Source organism: Schistocerca nitens, chromosome 2 (assembly GCF_023898315.1).
Source record: "Schistocerca nitens isolate TAMUIC-IGC-003100 chromosome 2, iqSchNite1.1, whole genome shotgun sequence".
NCBI lineage: Eukaryota > Metazoa > Arthropoda > Insecta > Orthoptera > Acrididae > Schistocerca > Schistocerca nitens.
In genome coordinates this window covers 824,027,453-824,047,689 of record NC_064615.1, presented here as the reverse complement: position 1 = coordinate 824,047,689, position 20,237 = coordinate 824,027,453, and the positions used below count along the sequence as shown (strand labels likewise).

At 41.7% G+C, this 20,237-nt stretch overlaps 1 protein-coding gene across 1 annotated transcript in view; it reads right to left on the bottom strand.

The window, feature by feature from the left end:
• Positions 1–20,237, bottom strand: part of LOC126237082 (transmembrane protein KIAA1109 homolog) — a 567,281-nt gene that overhangs the window by 469,099 nt on the left and 77,945 nt on the right. The window contains exons 8-11 of the mRNA XM_049946881.1: positions 16,329–16,417; positions 12,235–12,333; positions 1,225–1,332; positions 801–938 (exon numbers count right to left, since the gene is read on the bottom strand). Of these exons, the coding sequence (XP_049802838.1) occupies positions 801–938; positions 1,225–1,332; positions 12,235–12,333; positions 16,329–16,417 (434 nt within the window). The remainder of the gene's footprint in view (positions 1–800; positions 939–1,224; positions 1,333–12,234; positions 12,334–16,328; positions 16,418–20,237) is intronic.

Below are 20,237 nucleotides of genomic sequence, written 5' to 3'. Positions count from 1 at the left end.
TTTAAGTAGTCAGTAATGAAAAATGCACGATAGAATATCATATGTATAAGAGGATAAATCACTGCTCACCAAACTGAGGACAATATCCTTTATTAGATCTAAAAAATAAAAACATGGAGCCACTTTCATCACCCGACATGCTTGTCACAGGACTTCGTTTCATAGCTAAACCTGACTGTATTAATCAGAAAGCGTCGGGTCAACAATGCACTTGTGCACACAAATGCAAGTGTGTGTGTGTGTGTGTGTGTGTGTGTGTGTGTGTGTGTGTGTGCGTGCGTGCGTGTGTGCGTGTGGTGGGGGCGATTGGCAGACAACTAGAAAAGCTATGTGATTATCCACTTTTGCTAAGCACCTGCCATCTCTCAGCACCTTCTGTATTTGGTAAGCAGTAATCTCTCCAAATATACATACTGTTTTAATTAAGTTACTAATTGCAAAGACACTTAGAAACAAGTTACTGTACTAAAACAGGGTAGAGGTAGAAGAAAAATCTTAATGTCACAAAAAACAACACTTTTTTATTGTAGAATGCGCCAAGTCTACAAATTGACAGATATTTTCTTATTCTATCCATGCATTCAGAAGATAACAATGAACATTATTCCTTCTAGCCTGCTACACAAATGCAGTGATTATTTACAAATGATTACGTAGTACATAATAATCTCAATCATGAACTAAATGAGAATAAAAATAAACGAAAAATTTTGGAGGCATATAAATTGCTGTCTTCTCGCAAGTTCTGCATTTCACTTGGACAAAGTAACTCTAATTAGTAATTTGTTCAGCAACTTTACCTGTAAGCTTGTGGTAGCTTCTAAGTGCAACAACTGACCAATTATTTTTGTAGTGTAGCCATCTGGTTGAATAACCCATGGCATTGTCACCTCAAGATATGAACCAGCTCCAACATTGATATGGACAGCATTGGTCTCCTGAAGTGAAATTTAATACAACAATAACAAAGATCTGGTGCCTCAACATACAAATATTTCAGGATATTCACCTTGTGATGCTGTGTAAATGTGTCATTATTATTAGCAACTAACAGATATATAAGACAACTGAGAGACTCTGTAAAAATAAAATGGCAGATTTTCATTATATAGATACCAAACAAGTCCCTTAAAAAAATGATACCAGTATCACACACAATTAAAGAAATTTGCAAATTAACATACTTAAAAATAAACATGTGTCACAAAGATGCACATTCCATACCTTGTTCTTTGAAAATAGAATATCGACAGTTGCTTCATTAAGTGTGCTGAGCCTTATGTCAAATGACTGAGCCCTTCTCTTCTCACCTGGTTGTGGCGGCTTTGTTACCTAGACATAAATATCAAAGTTTTGCAACTAAATGTTTAGTAAATCATGACTAATAATCTTAAAAAAGAAAATATTCTTGTAATCACAAACCTAAATTATTTTTCTGGAATTGACTAAAAACTATAAATAGTCTAGACACCATCAGATATGTACTGTAACTAAAACAAGATTGCTCCCCAAGATGAACTACCAAAAATACATAGCAAAATCCAAATATTCTGGACCGCTTTTGGCAATATGGCAGTAGTAATATTATTTCAGTACAAAAGAAACAGGGATGTCTACATCGTTAGGGGATTACAACAACAGGGAAAGGATTATATATTACCATGCGTACACACATGTATATGTGTATGCGCATATGCATGCATGCATGCGTGCGCGCGCGCGCGCGCGCGCGCACACACACACACACACACACACACACACACACACACACCGAGGCACGCATGCACACAAAAGCGCAACTTACACACACAGACACTGTCTTCGGCTTCTAAGGCCTTAGTGCCCAGGGACAATGGCCGTGTGAGTTATGCTTGTGTGAACATGTGTGGATTTGTTACTTCTGAAGGACTTTGCCCGAAGTTGAAATATTTCTAGCATTTTTTTCATTGTACCTATCTGCAATTCAACATCTTCTCTTTGCCTGGTCCTGTCACTCCACTCTTCATCATGCACACTTGTATGGCCACTTTTAAAGGTTCAGTAGCACTATCAATCCTTTCTTTCACTCATCACTGCAATCTCATGAACTATGTAAAACTATTGATGAGTCTGAGCACCTGTAGATCCTTTTGCGCAAAAAACTGAATTACAGCACACACTATGTAACTTTGTCAAATGAAAGTAGGACACAGCACAACATCACTATAATGTCCCTGCAACCAAAAACTGCACTGTTTGTGTTTTCTTTTGGTCAGCTCAACTTTTGTATTGTATTGTATTTTTTATTGGTCCTGTTGTCTACATAGTAGCTTATGCATAAGACATTGGACAAGTCAAGTTATAAATATACAGGCTGAAAGTCATTACAAGGCATACATATTTAAGGTTACAATAATACACTTTACACGTAAGTATTTATATAACACATTTCATAAATTTAAATATTGTTCAATGGAGTAAAAACAGTGATGCTGTAAATATGACTTAAGAGATTTTCCAAATGTATTGACCTCAGTGATAGCTTTTATGTTTTCAGGAAGTTTGTTAGAAAGCTTAACTCCCATGTGAAAAGTACCTTTTTGGCACAGTGCTGTGCTGATTTGAGTCATATGTAAGTTTCTGTTTTGTCTGGTAAAGTGCTCATATATATCACAGTTTTTTTGCAGTCTCCGGTCCTTGCCTATTACATTTAATTTAAAGAACAAAAGGATTTCCATAATGTATACACATGGTAATGGAGGAATACCACATTTCTTAAACAGGAGTTTACAAGAGTCTCTAGGCTTGCACCCAAACAAGATTCTAATGGCCCTTTTTTGTAGTTTAAAAGTGCTATTAGCTGTTTTAGAGTTTCCCCAGAAGGTGACCCCATATCTAAGACGAGAATGAAAGCACGCATGATATGCATTAAATACTGTTTTCTCACTACAGCATGATTTTAATGAACAAAGAAGGTAACATGTTTTGTTCAGTTCTGCATTGAGATATTCAATATGCTTATTCCATCTGATGTTACTCTGCAGCCAAAGTCCTAAAAATTTGGTTTCAGTATTGTTACCAACTGGTTCGTCATTGATAGAGACTGATGGGATAAACATGTCCTTGTTAGGAACATTGTGGAATTTTAGAGCAATGGTTTTCTTACTGTTTATTACAAGCTGATTACTCTGTGCCCAGCTGCTAAGTTGTTTCGTGACCGTGTTTACTGTCTGCTGTAACTGTTCATTGTCGTCTCCTTTTAGTAGAATCGTGGTGTCATCTGCAAATATGATTGTTTTGTGTGCATCAAGATTTAAGTTTAGATCATTTATGTACAGAAGAAACAGAAGGGGTCCCAATACTGATCCTTGGGGTACACCACATTTGTTTATAGTCAGATAAGTGATTAGATACAGTTTTTAGTTCAATATTTGTGTGCTTGATACACAATGCCTGCATACGATTAGTCAGAAAGGAACTGATCCACTTGTTGGACAGACCTTGAATACCATATCTTTCTAGCTTTGATAGCAGAATTTTATGGTCCACCATGTCAAAAGCTTTTGACAAGTCAATAAAGACTCCTATTGTTTCCTGTTTTTTGTCCATCAGGTTTAGGATGGAATTGATGCACTCATAGACAGCAGTTGTCGTTGACCTCTTGTTTCTGAATCCATGTTGTTCGTTACATAGGATGCTGTTTTTATTTATAAATTTCGTAAGTTTCTCATACATAACTTTTTCCAGTACTTTAGAGATGCAGGAGGAAATTGTGATGGGTCTGTAGTTATTTACATTGCCTTTATCCCCTTTTTTATATACAGGAATAACCTTTGATGTTTTCAACACATCGGGGAAAGTGCCTGCCTGAAGTGAGCAGTCGCATAAGTGTGTGAGTACTTCAATTAGGTTTGATGCACTCTTCTTTAACACTGTTGCAGGTATACCATCAATACCTGCCAATTTGGAATTTTTTAGTCTTTTTATTGCTTTAGCTACTTCATCTTGTGAAACAGAACTGATGTACATTGATCCTCTACATGCACTTATTTTATAATTGTTTGCCTGGGTGCTCTTAAAGTTTGATTGTAACATATTATCAGCAACACCTGTGAAAAAGTTGTTAAATGTGTTGGCTACTTCTAAGGGGTTTGTTACTTTTTTATTTTTATGTGATAGTGTTATATTTTTGCAAGGTTGTCTGTATTCTCCACATTCTTTTTTTATAACACTCCACATAGCCTTTGATTTATTAGCTGAATTATAAATGATTTCATCATTATGTATTATTTTTGCTGCTTTTATTACTTTTCTTAATATTTTGGAGTATTTTTTACAGTATGCGCGTACTGCAGGTGAGGAATTTTTCGAGTTACATATTTCATGAAGTAGTCTTTTCTTCTGGCATGAAACCCTTATTCCCTTTGTGATCCAGCTGTTTGTTCTAGAGTTCCCCCATATGGTTAATGTTTTCAGTGGGAATGCAAGTTCAAAGAAATGGGTTAAAGTATCAATGAAACTGTTGAATTTTTCATTTATATCGTTCATTTTGTACACTCCTAGCCATTTTTCTTTCTGTAATAAGTTGTTGAAGTAGTTTACATTATGCTGATTATAACTCCGATATGCTGCTCTGAAAGACATGTTGTTAATAATACTGCCTTGTGCTTGGTTGGTTGGTTTGTGGGATTAAAGGGACCAGACTGCTACGGTCATCGGTCCCTCTTTCCAAGTACTAAAAACACCCACAGAGAAGAAAAACTATTAACAGAATAGAGCACAGACGACACAGAACAAGAGAAACTGAGACAAGGACCAGACAAAACGAACTAAAATCACACAGAGTGTGACGGTGGTTGGCCGACCATAGAAATAAAAAAAAGGAAAAGCCAACCACTTAAATCACATTAAAAAATCAGTTTAAAACTGGAGGCCAAAGGCCAGAATCAACACAAAACAATAAGATAAAACAGAAACACTTACATTAAATGATAAAAACCTCCTGCCCGAATAAAACGTAAAACTAAGTCAGCCATAGCAGAGTCATCTGTTAAAAGGGCAGGGAGCGTGTCAGGCAGTGCGAACGATTGCCTGGGCACAGCTAAAAGCGGACACTCCAATAAAATATGGACCACAGATAAAACGGAGCCGCAGCGACAGAGAGGTGCGTCCTCACGGCGCAATAAGTGGCCGTGCGTAAGCCGAGTGTGCCCAATGCGCAGCCGGCAGAGTACAACAGACTCCTTGCGGGAGACCCGCATGGACGACCGCCACACAGTCGTCGTCGCCTTGATTGGACGGAGTTTGTTGGGCGTGGGCAGATTGCACCATTCAGCGTCCCAAACCGAAAGAACTTTGCGGCGTAAGACTGCCCGCAAATCAGTCTCCGGGAGGCCAATATCCAGAGATGATTTACTAGTGGCCTCTTTTGCCAGGCGGTCAACATTCTCATTGCCAGGTATCCCAACATGGCCTGGGGTCGACACGAAGACCACAGAGCGGCCGCAACGCGCAAGAGTATGCAGGGACTCATGGATAGCCATCACCAGACGAGAACGAGGGAAACACTGGTCGAGAGCTCGTAAACTGCTCAGGGAATCGCTACAGATAACGAAGGACTCACCTGAGCAGGAGCGGATATACTCTAGGGCACTAAAGATGGCGACCAGCTCAGCAGTGTAAACACTGCAGCCAGCCGCTGAGGAACGTTGTTCGGAATGGTCCCCTAGAGTTAGCGCATACCCGACACGACCAGCAACCATCGAACCGTCAGTGTAAACAATTCCAGAGCCCTGATACGTGGCCAGGATGGAATAAAAGCGGCGGCGGAAGGCCTCTGGAAGGACTGAGTCCTTCGGGCCCTGTGCCAAGTCGAGCCGAAGGCAAGGGCGAGGCACACACCATGGGGGCGTGCGCAGAGGTGCCCGGAAAGAAGGTGGAACAGGGAAAAACCCAAGCCCAGAGAGGAGCTCTTTGACGCGCACGGCGATCGGACAACCCGACCGGGGCCGACGTTCTGGCAGATGGACGACTGACTGCGGGAACAGGACACAGTAATTTGGATGCCCGGGCAAGCTAAAAACATGGGCAGCATAAGCAGCCAGTAATTGTTGGCGTCATAACCGCAGTGGAGGGACACCTGCCTCCACTAGTATGCTGTCCACAGGGCTGGTGCAGAAAGCACCAGTGGCAAGGCGTATCCCGCTGTGGAGAATTGGGTCCAGCACCCGCAACACAGATGGGATGACAATGCTCTCCCGCCATTGCGACGGAAACTCACCCTCGACCCAGAGACGGTTGTACAGGTCGAGGAGGCGTCGCTTGCAGTCCACTGAAAGGTGTTTCAGCATCTGACAGTGGATGCTATCTGGCCCGGGAGAGGTATCAGGGCAAGCGGCAAGGGCACTGTGAAATTCCCACTCACTGAATGGAGCATTGTAGGATTCAGAAGTGTGGGTGCGAAAAGAAAGGCTCCGACGTTCCATCCGCTCTTTAATGGAGCGGAAGGCCTGGGGGTAATTCGCAGAAGCGGAACTCATGGCAAAATGCTCTGCTAAGTGGTTTGCAATGACGTCGGAGTCAGTACAAACTGCTCCATTCAGTGAGAGCGCAGGGACGCTGACAGGTGGCCGATAGCCATAGACGCGTCGAATCTTGGCCCAGACCTGCGATGGAGGGACAAGGAGGCCAATGGTGGACACATACCGCTCCCAGCACTCCTGCTTGCTTTGGCGGATAAGGCGGCGGGCCCGTGCATGCAGCCGTTTGAAGGTGATGAGGTGTTCAATGCAGGGATGTCGCTTGTGACGCTGTAGTGCCCGCCGGCGATCTTTAATCGCTGCAGCGATCTCAGGCGACCACCAAGGCACAGTCCGCCGCCGAGGGGACCCAGAGGAACGGGGAATGGCAGATTCGGCGGCAGTAACAATGCCGGTGGTGACCGATTGAACCACCGCATCAATGTCATCATTAGAGAGAGGCTCAATAGCGGTGGTGGAGGAGAACAAGTCCCAGTCAGCCTTATTCATAGCCCATCTGCTAGGGCGCCCAGAAGAGTGACGCTGTGGTAGTGACAGAAAGATCGGAAAGTGGTCACTACCACACAGGTCGTCATGCACACTCCATTGGACAGACGGTAAGAGGCTAGGGCTACAGATTGAAAGGTCAATGGCTGAGTATGTGCCATGCGCCACACTGAAGTGTGTGAAGGCACCATCATTTAAAATCGAGAGATCGAGCTGCGACAATAAATGATCAACGGTGGCACCTCGACCTGTTGCCACTGACCCACCCCACAGAGGGTTATGGGCGTTGAAGTCACCCAATAGCAAGAAAGGTGGCGGCAATTGGGCTGTCAGCGCAGCCAGGACATGCTGCGAGACATCACCATCCGGTGGAAGGTAAAGACTGCAGACAGTAACAGCCTGTGGCGTCCACACCCGAACAGTGACAGCCTCTAAAGGTGTTTGGAGAGGGACAGACTCGCTGTACAGAGTGTGAAGGACATAGAGGCAGACGCCACCAGACACCCTTTCATATGCTGCCCCGTTCTTATAATAAGCTCGATAGCCACGGAGGGCGGGGGTTCGCACTGCTGGAAACCAAGTTTCCTGAAGAGCAATGCAGAAGAAAGGGTGAAGGCTGATAAGTTGTTGGAACTCAGCTAGATGGTGGAAAAAACCGCCGCAGTTCCACTGGAGGATGATATTGTCCATGGCTGAGAAAGGCGTGAAAGGACTGGGAAGGCAATTTACGCCGCTTGTTCACTCACTGCCACCGATTCAGTACCCGTGCGAGTGGCATCCATGGCGTCTGAGGGACTGGCGAGATCAAGGTCATCAGCGGACGCTAGAATCTCGACCTCATCCTCAGACGCAGAGCGCGAAGGGTGCGGTGGGGTTGGTGCCACCGCAAGTTCTTTGGCCTTAGAGGTCTTTCTATTGGACTTCTCTCGCTGAACCTTGGGTTTCACCGGCTGGGAAGGCTTCACCGATTCAGTCTCCGGGACGGAGGAGGATCGTGAAGCCCTACGCCCGGCCGCTGGTGAGAACTTATGCCACTGTCGGCCGTCATCCTTCCCGCTGGTGGAACCCTGGGAAGGGAGGGCCCCAAGAACTCTTACGGGCGAGAGTAGCCGAAGAAGTTACGACGGTTCTCCGGCTGAGAAGCGGGGACGGACGTCCCCGACGGGTGGGAGGATGTTGCTTCTGAGGTAGGTGGTGCAGGAGCAACCGGTGGGGTAGAGCCCACCACGGGCAAGGGGGCAGGAGGAGTCGTACTGCTTATCGAGCTGGCTGGAAGTCTTGAAACTGTTGTAGCAGCTGCGTAAGAAGATGTCATTCTCACAGGATGGAGTCTGTCATATTTCCTTTTGGCCTCAGTATAGGTCAGCCGGTCCAGGGTCTTATATTCCATGATTTTGCACTCTTTCTGAAAGACTTTGCAGTCAGGCGAGCAAGGGGAATTACGCTCTCCTCAGTTGACACAGATGGGAGGTGGGGCACATGGAGTATTGGGATGTGATGTGCGTCCGCAATCTCGACATCTGAGGCTGGAAGTGCAGCAGGAAGACATATGCCCGAACTTCCAGCACTTAAAGCACCGCATCGGGGGAGGGATATAGGGCTTGACGTCACAACGGTAGACCATCACCTTGACCTTCTCCGGTACTGTATCACCCTCGAAGGCCAAGATAAAGGCACCGGTAGCAACCTTATTGTCCTTCGGACCCCGATGAACGCGCCGGACGAAATGAACACCTCTACGCTCTAAGTTGGCGCGCAGCTCGTCATCAGACTGCAAAAGTAGGTCCCTATGGAACTCCCTGGACCATATTTAAACTCTTATGTGGTGTAATGGTAACGTGAACATCCCCCAACTTGTCACAAGCAAGTAACCTGCGTGACTGGGCGGAGGATGCCGTTTGTATCAGTACTGACCCAGAGCGCATTTTGGACAAGCCCTCCACCTCCCCAAACTTGTCCTCTAAATGCTCGACGAAGAACTGAGGCTTTGTGGATAGAAAAGACTCCCCATCAGCTCTCGTGCAAACTAAGAATCGGGGAGAATAACTATTACCTCCATCCTGAGACTTACGCTCCTCCCACGGCGTGGCCAGAGAGGGGAATGTTTTCGGATCGTACTTTTGAGCATTAAATTGAGCCCGAGAAAGCTTAGAGACTGCTGGTGGCTGGCCGCCAGCGAGAGATGATGTACCACGCTTCACTGCGGGTCATCCGCCCTGATGCCACCTACTCCGACCAAGGGCCCTCCCCACGGGCGCCACCCAGCCGCAGCAATAGCCATCTGGCAGGATGTCCATTGCCGGGAGTCCTGATGCCCCAGGGAGATGGGCATCTACTCCTTGGCATACGTGGGGAGTTAACGGCGCAGGCATCAGTAGAGCGATCCCTGTGTTGTCAGGGGGCTACAACCAAGAGGGTACATGGCGGCCCCACCACAACGGACTGGCTACCGTGCTGGATCTTAGGTGCAAAAATGTCCAAGGTCGTCGTCGCAGTTAAACTGCAGAGTGCAGCGTGGTAATCGCACCCAGTGACGTATCCCCGTCCAAGAGACAGAAAACGAGCAGGACACCATTGCAACGACGAAAAAGTCGGCTAAAGGTCTCAATGCATGACAGATACAGTGCACCATGTAAGGCGCCCTTCCCCAATTGGCTCGCTCTTCGGAATAATTTAGAAAGATGGAGGTCAAACCCGAGAGGGGACCATCACATAAGGCCGAAACATTTGAGACTCCTTTTAGTCGCCTCTTACGACAGGCAGGAATACCGCGGGCCTATTCTTACCCCCGAACCCGCAGGGGGGTGCCTTGTACTTTTATGCTTAATATTTGAGCAAGATGATCACTAAAACATGCATTGAAAATTTTTAGTGAGGTGTTGTGTAAACTCTTCTTGACTAGAAACTGGTCAAGAGCTGTTTGGCAAGTTTCTGATACTCGGGTAGCAGCTTTTACTTCAGCTTTTAAGTTGTAGGACGTTGCAAGGTTCAAAATGGTCTCCCTATTTCCACTATTCGTGAGGAAGTCAATATTGAAGTCACCACAGATTATCAATTCACAATACATTGCATTTACTTTATTTAGCAATGACTCCATTTTGTTTAAGAAAAGTTCAAAATTCCCGGATGGTGATCGGTAAACTGTAGCAATAGCCAGGTTGAACTGAGTAATTTTTATAGCTGCAATTTCATAATCCTTTTCGACATTTGCCCTAGTTAAGTCAGGTAGTGTAATAAAATCTACATTATCCTTTGTGTAGATTGCTACCCCACCCTGCTTGCTGTGTTTCCTGCAGTAGTAAGCAGCCAAGACAAATTTGTTTATTTTCGTATTCTGGATTAATTCTGGGTTAAGCCAGTGCTCAGAAATGCATAACACTGAGATATCACTAAGTTCGTGTGTTAATAGTACGTTAATTTCATCGATCTTATTACGCAGGGATTGCACATTATGGTGATAAATTTTTAGTTCGAGCGTATTCACGATTTGGTAATTGGGAATCATATTTACAGCATCACATACCTCTAGTTTAAATTAAGAACGTCAGCAGTGTTGTATTTTCGTTCTTCTTTCTTGTTTATTTTGTTTTCCTCGCTGTTATTCAGGAAGCTGATAGATTGTTCTATCCCTTACAAGTCTGTCTTTAATTATTTCACTAACACGATCACAAACCTTTTCCCTTCATAGTTCAAATGCATTCCATGCTTTGTGTGCGGATTTCGATGCAGCTTGTTTATGTCCAGTACATCGCACTTAGCGTATTGAGAACACAGTTTCCTTATTTTAATGTTTGTTTTCCGAATTTCTTTGTTCACACACGAACTATAAATCAGATCATGCCTATGAGGAAGTGTGGCAACTACTGTGTTTCTGCATTTATTAGCTTGTAAAAAATTCTGCAGCGTTTTCACGCAAACCTCTGCTTCATTTTTTGCCACATCGTTTGAACCCATTATACAGACGATAAAGTCATTATCTTGCATTAATTTCGTCTGAGAGTTAATGTCTACAACATTTTTACATCCCGCTCCCGGTTTCACTACACTAGTCACTGCTATGTCGCGATTTTTCTCAGGGAGCATGCTGGCAAGATTTCTGCCATGACTGTCTGTTAGTAATAGTACATTACTCTTTTTCCGTGATGATCTGTGTTTGTTGTTGACATTGTTTGAAAAAACGCTATTCATTGTGTTTATGGGCTAAAAGCCAGTTGTCTAGCTTATTGATTTCTGTACTGACTATTTTCTGTAACTACTTCAAAAACTACTGTCAATTTATTTCAATAAATAATCACCATTTGATCATCCTCGTGTCCTGTCGTTATAGACTCCCTAACACACTAAAAGTGTGCATATGTCAATGTAACTGTCAAACTGTCAGATGTCTCTGATTAGATATATGCATATGTAGCAGCAATGCTGTGAATCCTTGATTATACTTGCGAACCTGTGTATTCACTCTCCTTCTATGCCTGTATAGTCCACTTCTACATGGCAACAGACTCAAGCTATGAGTTTCCAGTTAAATGGGTAGTTAAGCCATGTCTCCAAGTGTACAGAGACCACAAATTTGAAAACAACTGATCTCTAGTGCCCACATGATGAGATGTAGCATGTTCCTCACAAAATTATTATTTTCTGATGTGCAACTAATACTATGTAGATCTAGATTTTTCCAATTTTCACCTATTCAGAGGTTCCCAACCATGCCTTGAAAGTTTACACAGACAGGCTTTCCGTTACATTTACAAATTAAAGCCAAGTAGTTTTTATTTACTCATGTGACTCACATCCTGGCCTAAAACTCATCTAATTGCACACAGTCAAGGATTGTGTCTCAGGTTTGTTAAAAGTTATTGTCTAATGTGGATGCCTGTGATAATCGTGTGTATAATGCAGACTCATATTTGTGCTATCAAAGATGAGAGAAGCTAGAAGGCAAAAGTCACTGTTGGCATAGCCTAATCTTGTAAATTAAACTAATGATTTCAGTGTAAAAATTTTAGTGATCACAGTTTTATACACAGTCACCATTCCTCTGGTCAAATATATCACAGGTCAGTCAAAGAGGCATTCCAAGGCTTAAAGTAAGTTATTAATATGTACCCACCTCATTCCCACAGATATTCAGTGTAGGAAACTATGTTACAGTTTAAATTTAATGAGAAAGAGAGTGTGTGTGTGTGTGTGTGTGTGTGTTTAGAAAAATATTTAGTAACGTAAAACTAACCTGCAAAGGCTGGTAGTCAGCAGGAAAAAAGAATTTAAACAGATGCTCTCTCTGGCGATCAGCCCATGGACCATAACTGAAATCTGTTCCCTTGCCACACTAGAACAAAGATAAAATATAATGAGAGTGTTATCCCAAACAGCTATCAATAAATTACAAAATTTAAATGTTGTAACTTGCTGAAAACAAAAAAAAATACCAGAAGGTGAATCTGAGTAAGCAGCAAATAAGTTTTTGTAAGTTACTACTACATTTAAGTTTGACAGGTACATATAAACAGAAACAGTGACCGTATTTTTGCCATTCTGTACAAATAACAACATGCATATGTGGTGATAAATGTTTGTGCGCCAAGGGTAGAGCAACTATTTGCAATACAAGTTCAAGTGATAGAAAATATGTAGAAGAGTGAGCCAGAAAAACCTATTTTTTGAAATTTACAAAAGTGTTCCTTTTGAACAAATAACTAAATTATTTTATAATACAAAATTTTAATATCAGATTTGGGATAGCTACATGGAACACGGATGGATAAAAGATACAGACATACACAGACTGGGGAAAAAACAGCTAAGAACTTTTGTTTCACACAGATCAATAAAAGGAACCTAACACATATACATCTTTCGTGATCAGGACATAGTAAATTAACTGTAATGCTTTCTTCTAAAAATAAACTTGTTACCAATAACCAATGTTAAAACTGGCAGCCCCACTCTCTGAAATATCAAATGGCAGTTATAGAACAGAATCATAAATATAATTTAAAATCTCAAACTTTCATCAAAAAGTATTGCTCTTTTTGGAGCAGAAGTGGAGAAAGTGAAAATGGAGGAGAAATGGGTGGGAAAAATAAAATGTAAGGCATTTAGGAGGTCATATCAAAAAAGTTATAAAAACTGTATGGGTAACAATAACCAATCATCATGTGGTGAAAACACGGAGCAGCAGATGAGAACATGAACAAGAGGTGGAATACAGTAGCTCAGCTTATTAACTAGCATCGTTATTCAGCTCGCTCTCTCTCTCTCTCTCTCTCTCTCTCTCTCTCTCTCTCTCTCTCTCTCTCTTTCAAACACACACAGGCTACATTGCCCTGGGTTTCTTACAAACCACTGCAAAATCCCACTTCTAAGAAATCCCATTTTTAAGAAATGCTCCCACTGATCCAAGTAAAACTCCTATAAGAACAATGTTATTCCTTCCCACTTTTAACAAATCCCACTTTAAGAGGAAAAGCTGTTTTTTAAGCAATAAACATGAAGCCTTTTGCAAATTAAAATCTAGTTTTTATGTAATTCCTAACATGTTCAATTAGTTTTGAATTTCTTTCAGTTTCCTACAGGCATACTTTGTGTTGTGTGGTGCAGTAATTGATTCAGTTGGTTGACACATATATAGATAATAGCCAATACCTCAGAGTTTCTTCATAGTGATACTGGTAGATGTGTTGTAAGAATTGGAATTCAATTTCCACCCTGCCTAATAAGAATGTCACGTGATCAGGTGTCACAGTCTTTGAGTCTTCAAACACAAAAAGTGTAGTTGTTTGTTAACTGAAGTGTTGAAGTTACCAACTCTACTTTTGTGGAGTTATGGCTTGCATACGAAGAAAGCTTACAGATCAACAACAGCTTACATGGCAATGAAATGCAACTTAACACCGTCTACATGTACGGCATAATCAAAAATAAGGAAGTGTTCTTAAATGCCAAAGATAATGTTTCCTGTGAATACAGTAGCTCACCTTATGAACTGGCATTCTCCTTCAGCTCACATGTACGCCCCCCCCCCACACACACACACGTTAAAGTGGTTTCAAGGAATGGGAAGCATGCCTGTAAGTAGGAAATGCTGCAAAAGAAGGCTCATGAAATTTCCTGAAGATCAGCGTTAAAAATTTTAGTGCATCAAAGGGATGGTTGGAACATTTTCAAAAACATCATAATCTGAAGTGTAAGTGGAAAAAGTGAGGCTGTGATCATAGAAAATGTAAAGTACTGGAAAAACATTACACTGTCACAACTGATACATGGTTATGAGACCATAAACATCTTCAATGCTGTCTAAACTGGTGTCTTTTATGATTTACTTCCCACAAAAATGGAGAAAAATGCCACTGAGGTTAAAAAAGGTAAATAACAAGTGATGATGCTACAGTGTGTAAACAGTGTTGGACACAAAAAGTTGTCACCAATAATAACACGAAATTTTAAAATTCCCAGGTGTTTGAAAACCATAAAAACAACTGTGTTGCCTGTGATGTCAGAAATATTTACAAGGTTTTTCAGATGTTTAGATGTCAAAGTGGATGCATAAAATTGTAATTATTATTGGCCTACGTCCAGTAAATCCCAAGGAAACATAATTTCTGAGGAATGTACATGTTATGTTCCTTCCACCGAACAGCACAAGCCATCTGCAGCCTATGGACCCGGTCATGGTACACTGTTAAAGCCAAATATGGAATAGCAACTGCGCAATCAATTTCAGTTTTTGAGGAAGGAAGTAGTGGGACTAGCCTTCTACAGGCTACGCATATATTTGTTGCTGCCTGGAATTCTGTAACACAACAGACTATGTTAAACTGTTTTCTAAGTGATAATGAATGTTAATACTTTGACATGTCCTATATTACACGTACATTTACTGTACACAATGTAATCTAACAGGATCAAATAAAATTAAATTAAATTCAATTCAATTCACAAAGGCGGGCTGAAGTACATCATTTGCCGTTGAAGACAACACTGTTCTAGACGAAGAATGGGGTAGGATCACTGATATAGCTGAAGATGTAACATTCTGGGACAGTGTCCTGACTTCCCACCCAAGACTGGTACAAGTGAAATGTGCGAAAGAACCGTGAGATAGGAGCTGGTGATGACAATGAAGAAGAAGAAGAAGAAGAAGAAGAAGAAGAAGAAGAAGAGAGGTCACTGCACCAAGTTTCACTCCTGCTATCTTAGGCATTTCTTTTCTTCTTTTAATCAGTTCTTACATCAACCAGCTGGAGCGACTTCTTTCACAATACACTGAAAGGGGAAAACAAACAAGTCTTCTTTATTGTTTTTTTTTTAAATAAAAGAAGTGTTCTGTGAAATGTGTAATAATCAAATATTTAATGCATTTAAATTTGTAGAACAGGAGGTTGGTAATTTCGTAATTTAATAGCACTTAAACCACTTAAACATTGGTCACTCCTTCCATGCACTCTTAACAAAACCCGCATTCAGTAAAACATCCTTTTAAGGGCGAAAGTAGGAGGAGGGGGGGGGGGGGGCATTTGGGTCACAGAGATTCATTAAAATGGGGTTTTACTGTATGCTCTGAAGAAGATCTGAGTTACAAGATGCACTTGTCACTGATATCCCCATTCAATACCTCAGTTCTTCCACACTTTCCTCATCACATTGTTTGTCCAGAATTGTCCAGCATTGTTCATACGGTAATATTTACAAGACAAACAGAAATGTTACAAAAATAATTGTCTTTTCAGATATTTGCATTAAGTCCAGGCATTAATGAAAGTGACCTGGAATCTCTCTGATGTCATAACAATATTAGTTGCTTGCCAACAGTATGACTCATATTCAGAATTTCCCCCCAACAGGATTCAACTGGTAAGCATAAGTAAGACATTTTTTTAGAATTCATGATCACATTATAGCAATATCCAATGGCAGTTAACACACAAAGGTCACCCATGCCTGTGGCATTGATCAGACACACAGATTGAGAAAATAATCAAAGACACTTGTAACGTTCAATAAGGTAATTTCTGACTGTTGGCATTTGTTCAAAAATAAAGAAAAATGACAGTGGACTAACATCAAAATTTAAATACAATATGAATCTAGTACAAATGAGAATCTGTGGTATGTAAATGAGCCATAGTCCTTCTGGGACAATATTAATTACCCTTCTTGTTATCCAATTTACTTTCTCAACCTTTACTACTAGAATTGTTACACACATCAAATATAAAACTTTTAATATGCCTAGTTAGTAAAAAGTTATAATTCCTATGAGAAAATGAAGTGAATATATTACTCTTTTTTTTCTGAGTGGCTGTTACCAAATTAAATGCCAACCTTTATGTCCATCCCCCAAATTGGTGGTGCTGATTCAACAATATCCCCATTGGCCAACTGAAGCATTTCTGGTTCTTCTGGAACTAAACCTGCAGAATGGTAGAGAATGCTCTTATAGTGTTATGTATGCACATCATAAGCATTTCAAATGGCTGTGAAGTGAGAGAAGCTAACTAAAATTTAATTACTTCTGATCATTTTGCACCCTGGAAAGAAGAGTGACACAATTCAAAAATGCAATACTTAGAAAACTCTACTTAAAGAATTAATTCTATAAAACTTCTACTGATATAGTATAAGTTTCTTTAAATTTTAAGTAAGAATTTTTGGTAGAAAATTCCATTATATTTTCTGTGCATGTTGTGGCACTTCACATGTATTTTTCAGTGACGAACTTAAGATGCCATTTTTCTACTTGTGTCACTTTTCTTGATGGGGTGCAATTTGTGTATGTCTCTTATCTCTTTTTGTATAATATGTGTTATGCAAAGTCAATTGCTTAAGGACATAAAAATCCATAAAACAAAGTACTTTAGCCCTGAGATGATGGAAACAGAACAAGTGACAACATTGTGGATAGCTACATAATAACTAATGTAATTACACTACTGGCCATTAAAATTGCTACACCAAGAAGAAATGCAGATGATAAACAGGTATTCATTGGACAAATATATTATACTAGAACTGACATGTGATTACATTTTCATGCAATTTGGGTGCACAGATAATGAGAAATCAGTACCCAGAACAACCACCTCTAGCCGTAATAACGGCCTTGATACGCCTGGGCATTCAGTCAGAGCTTGGATGGAGTGTACAGGTACAGCTGACCATGCAGCTTCAACACAATATCACAGTTCATCAAGAGTAGTGACTGGCGTATTGTGACGAGCCAGTTCCTCGGCCACCATTGACCAGACGTTTTCAATTGGTGAGAGATCTGGAGAATGTGCTGGCCAGGGCAGCAGTCGAACATTTTCTGTATGCAGAAAGGCCTGTACAGCACCTGCAACATGCGGTCGTGCATTATCCTGCTGAAATATAGGGTTTTGCAGGGATCGAATGAAGGGTAGAGCCACGGGTCGTAACACATCTGAAATGTAACGTCCACTGTTCAAAGTGCCGTCAATGAGAAAAAGAGGTGACCGAGACATGTAACCATTGGCACCCCATACCAAAACGCCAGGTGATACGCCAGTATGGCGATGACGAATACACGCTTCCAATGTGCGTTCACCGTGATGTCGCCAAACACGGATGCGACCATCATGATGCTGTCAAACAGAACCTGGATTCATCCGAAAAAATGACGTTTTGTCATTCGTGCATCCAGGTTTGTCGTTGAGTACACCATCACAGGCGCTCCTGTCTGTGATGCAGCTTCAAGGGTAACTGCAGCCATGGTCAACAAGCTGATAGTCCATGCTGCTGCAAACGTCATCGAACTGTTCGTGCAGATGGTTGTTGTCTTGCTAACGTCCCCATCTGTTGACTCAGGGATCGAGACGTGGCTGCACGATCCGTTACAGCCATGCGGATAATATGCCTGTCATCTCAACTGCTAGTGAAACGAGGCCGTTGGGATCCAGCATGGCGTTCCGTATTACCCTCCTGAACCCACAGATTCCATATTCTGCTAACAGTCACTGGATCTCGACCAACGCGAGCAGCAATGTCGCAATACGATAAACCGCAGTCACGATAGGCTACAATCTGACCTTTGTCAAAGTTGGACATGTGATGGTACGCATTTCTCCTCCATACACGAGGCATCACAACAACGTTTCACTAGACAACGCCGGTCAACTGCTGTTTGTGTACGAGAAATCAGTTTGAAACTTTCCTTATGTCAGAATGTTGTAGGTGTCTCCACCGGCGTCAACCTTGTGTGAATGCTTCGAAAAGCTAATCATTTGCATATCACAGCATCTTCTTCTTGTTGGTTAAATTTCACGTCTGTAGCACATCATCTTCGTGGTGTAGCAATTTTAATGGCCAGTAGTGTATTATAAGGACCATATAATGGATACAACAAAAGATTCACAATTAATTACTAAACATAATAAATTGAAACGAGGTTGGTAAATGCTATCACAGTAACTATGTTATTTTGAAGGCCTGGAAGATAACATTCAAAATACTCTCAGAATTTTACGTTGGCTCATCGTCATTAATTTCAACATGCTGGCTACACAGAAAATATTTACACTTCCAGTTGGTCACTCCTAATATCTAGAACATACCATGGAAATAAAAAAAAATAAACAACTAACCTCACCTTGTGATCTCAATATCCAGTCAAAAACCATTATCTGAGACGTAGTACTTGTGATCTTAGCTCTTGTTTTGCTACTCAAAGGAGGAAAACAAAACCAGTGCAAATACAATACAGCGTGAGACAAATTTTCCATGAAAAGAGCCAGCTTTAGTTGAGTCATCATTTTTATATCTTTTAAATGAAGATAGAAGTTTTAGTATCTCAATGTTGTTTACATAAAATGAAAGTCATTCCGATCTTTTGGACTGCCAACTGTTACATTTCTCAAACATTGCTGTGATCTCTTAGGTCATCTCAGTATGATTGATTAATGGCGTGCTTCTAGGTATTCAGCCGAGTTTTCCTTTCCATTTTACACACAACATTTCATTGACTAGCTTCAGGTTATGTATATTCATTGCCTAGACTCCATCCAGACAGTGACCTACTGCTGGTCCCACACTGCTATTTATGAATGATTGTGAGCTTGTCTCATAAGGTGTACTATGCATTTTGATGGTCTTTTGCTAGAATCTGTAGTACTATTACAGCTGCTTCAAAACCCAGGCCATCTAGATCCTTCCCTCCACCGCCAGCTTTTCTGCACTGCGCAGATGGAAGTTATCCTTACAACACATTCTCCACTCCCAAAATTATCCCAGACTCAACCTACAGTGACCTACTGTCCCCATAACCTTCGTCCAACACTTCCCACCTACTTTGTCCTATCACCTCCTCCCTATTCACATCCCTCACCCTCACTGTGTGCCACCCTCTGCCAATGCATCTGCCAATCCTTCCCCTTTCCTGCTCTACTCCTATTCCGCCCTCCCCCCAACTCTCTCTGCCCTACATTGTGCGTGGCAGTCTTGCCATGTCTTCATCTAGTCCCTGCACACTTCACCTACAGTGCTCCTCTCTCGCCCCGCCCATACTCTGCTACTCTGCTCTCCCTCTCCAAGCCTCGTTTAATTTGAAATGTCTGGCACCACTTAGCAAATTTTCCAACATCTTTATTTCAATAGACTCCTTACTTATGCTTCCCTGAAATGTGCTATGTGCACCATGATACGAAATCTCCTCTATTTCATTTCATGACTATACTTGAGACAGTGCTTGGCGGCAGCTTACTTGCTCAGTTGTTTTAGTCAGATGTGTCACTGTTATGACATGTGCGTCTCCTCAATTATTCTAATAGTCTGTTCCGTGTAAGACATGCTATATTTTCATGGAATGCTATATTTTCAAACATCTAAATTGTCTTTAACATTACAAAGATGAATTTTTATTATTGTTGATAAGATGTCAAGTTTTGGTGGAGTCAGCTGATCTCTCTTGACACATGGCCAGCATAAGGTGTATACACAATTCTTGGCTTTTTTTCTCTAACTCAGTTTCAGTCCCTTTCTCAGGTGTTCTTGACTGAGACTGGAACGGCCACTGAGTTTGCTGGTCTGTACTCATTCCTACTGAACACTACTCGTAGACGTTGCAATTCTTCAGCAAGGTTCTCTCTGTCTAATAGTGTTTGAGTTCTATGGACCAGAGTCTTTAGAACCACCTTTCTTTGTGATAGATGGTGACAGTTCGAGGTGACGTGTTTCCATCAACACGTGCATGACAAAGTTGTCGTATGACCACGTTGTTGT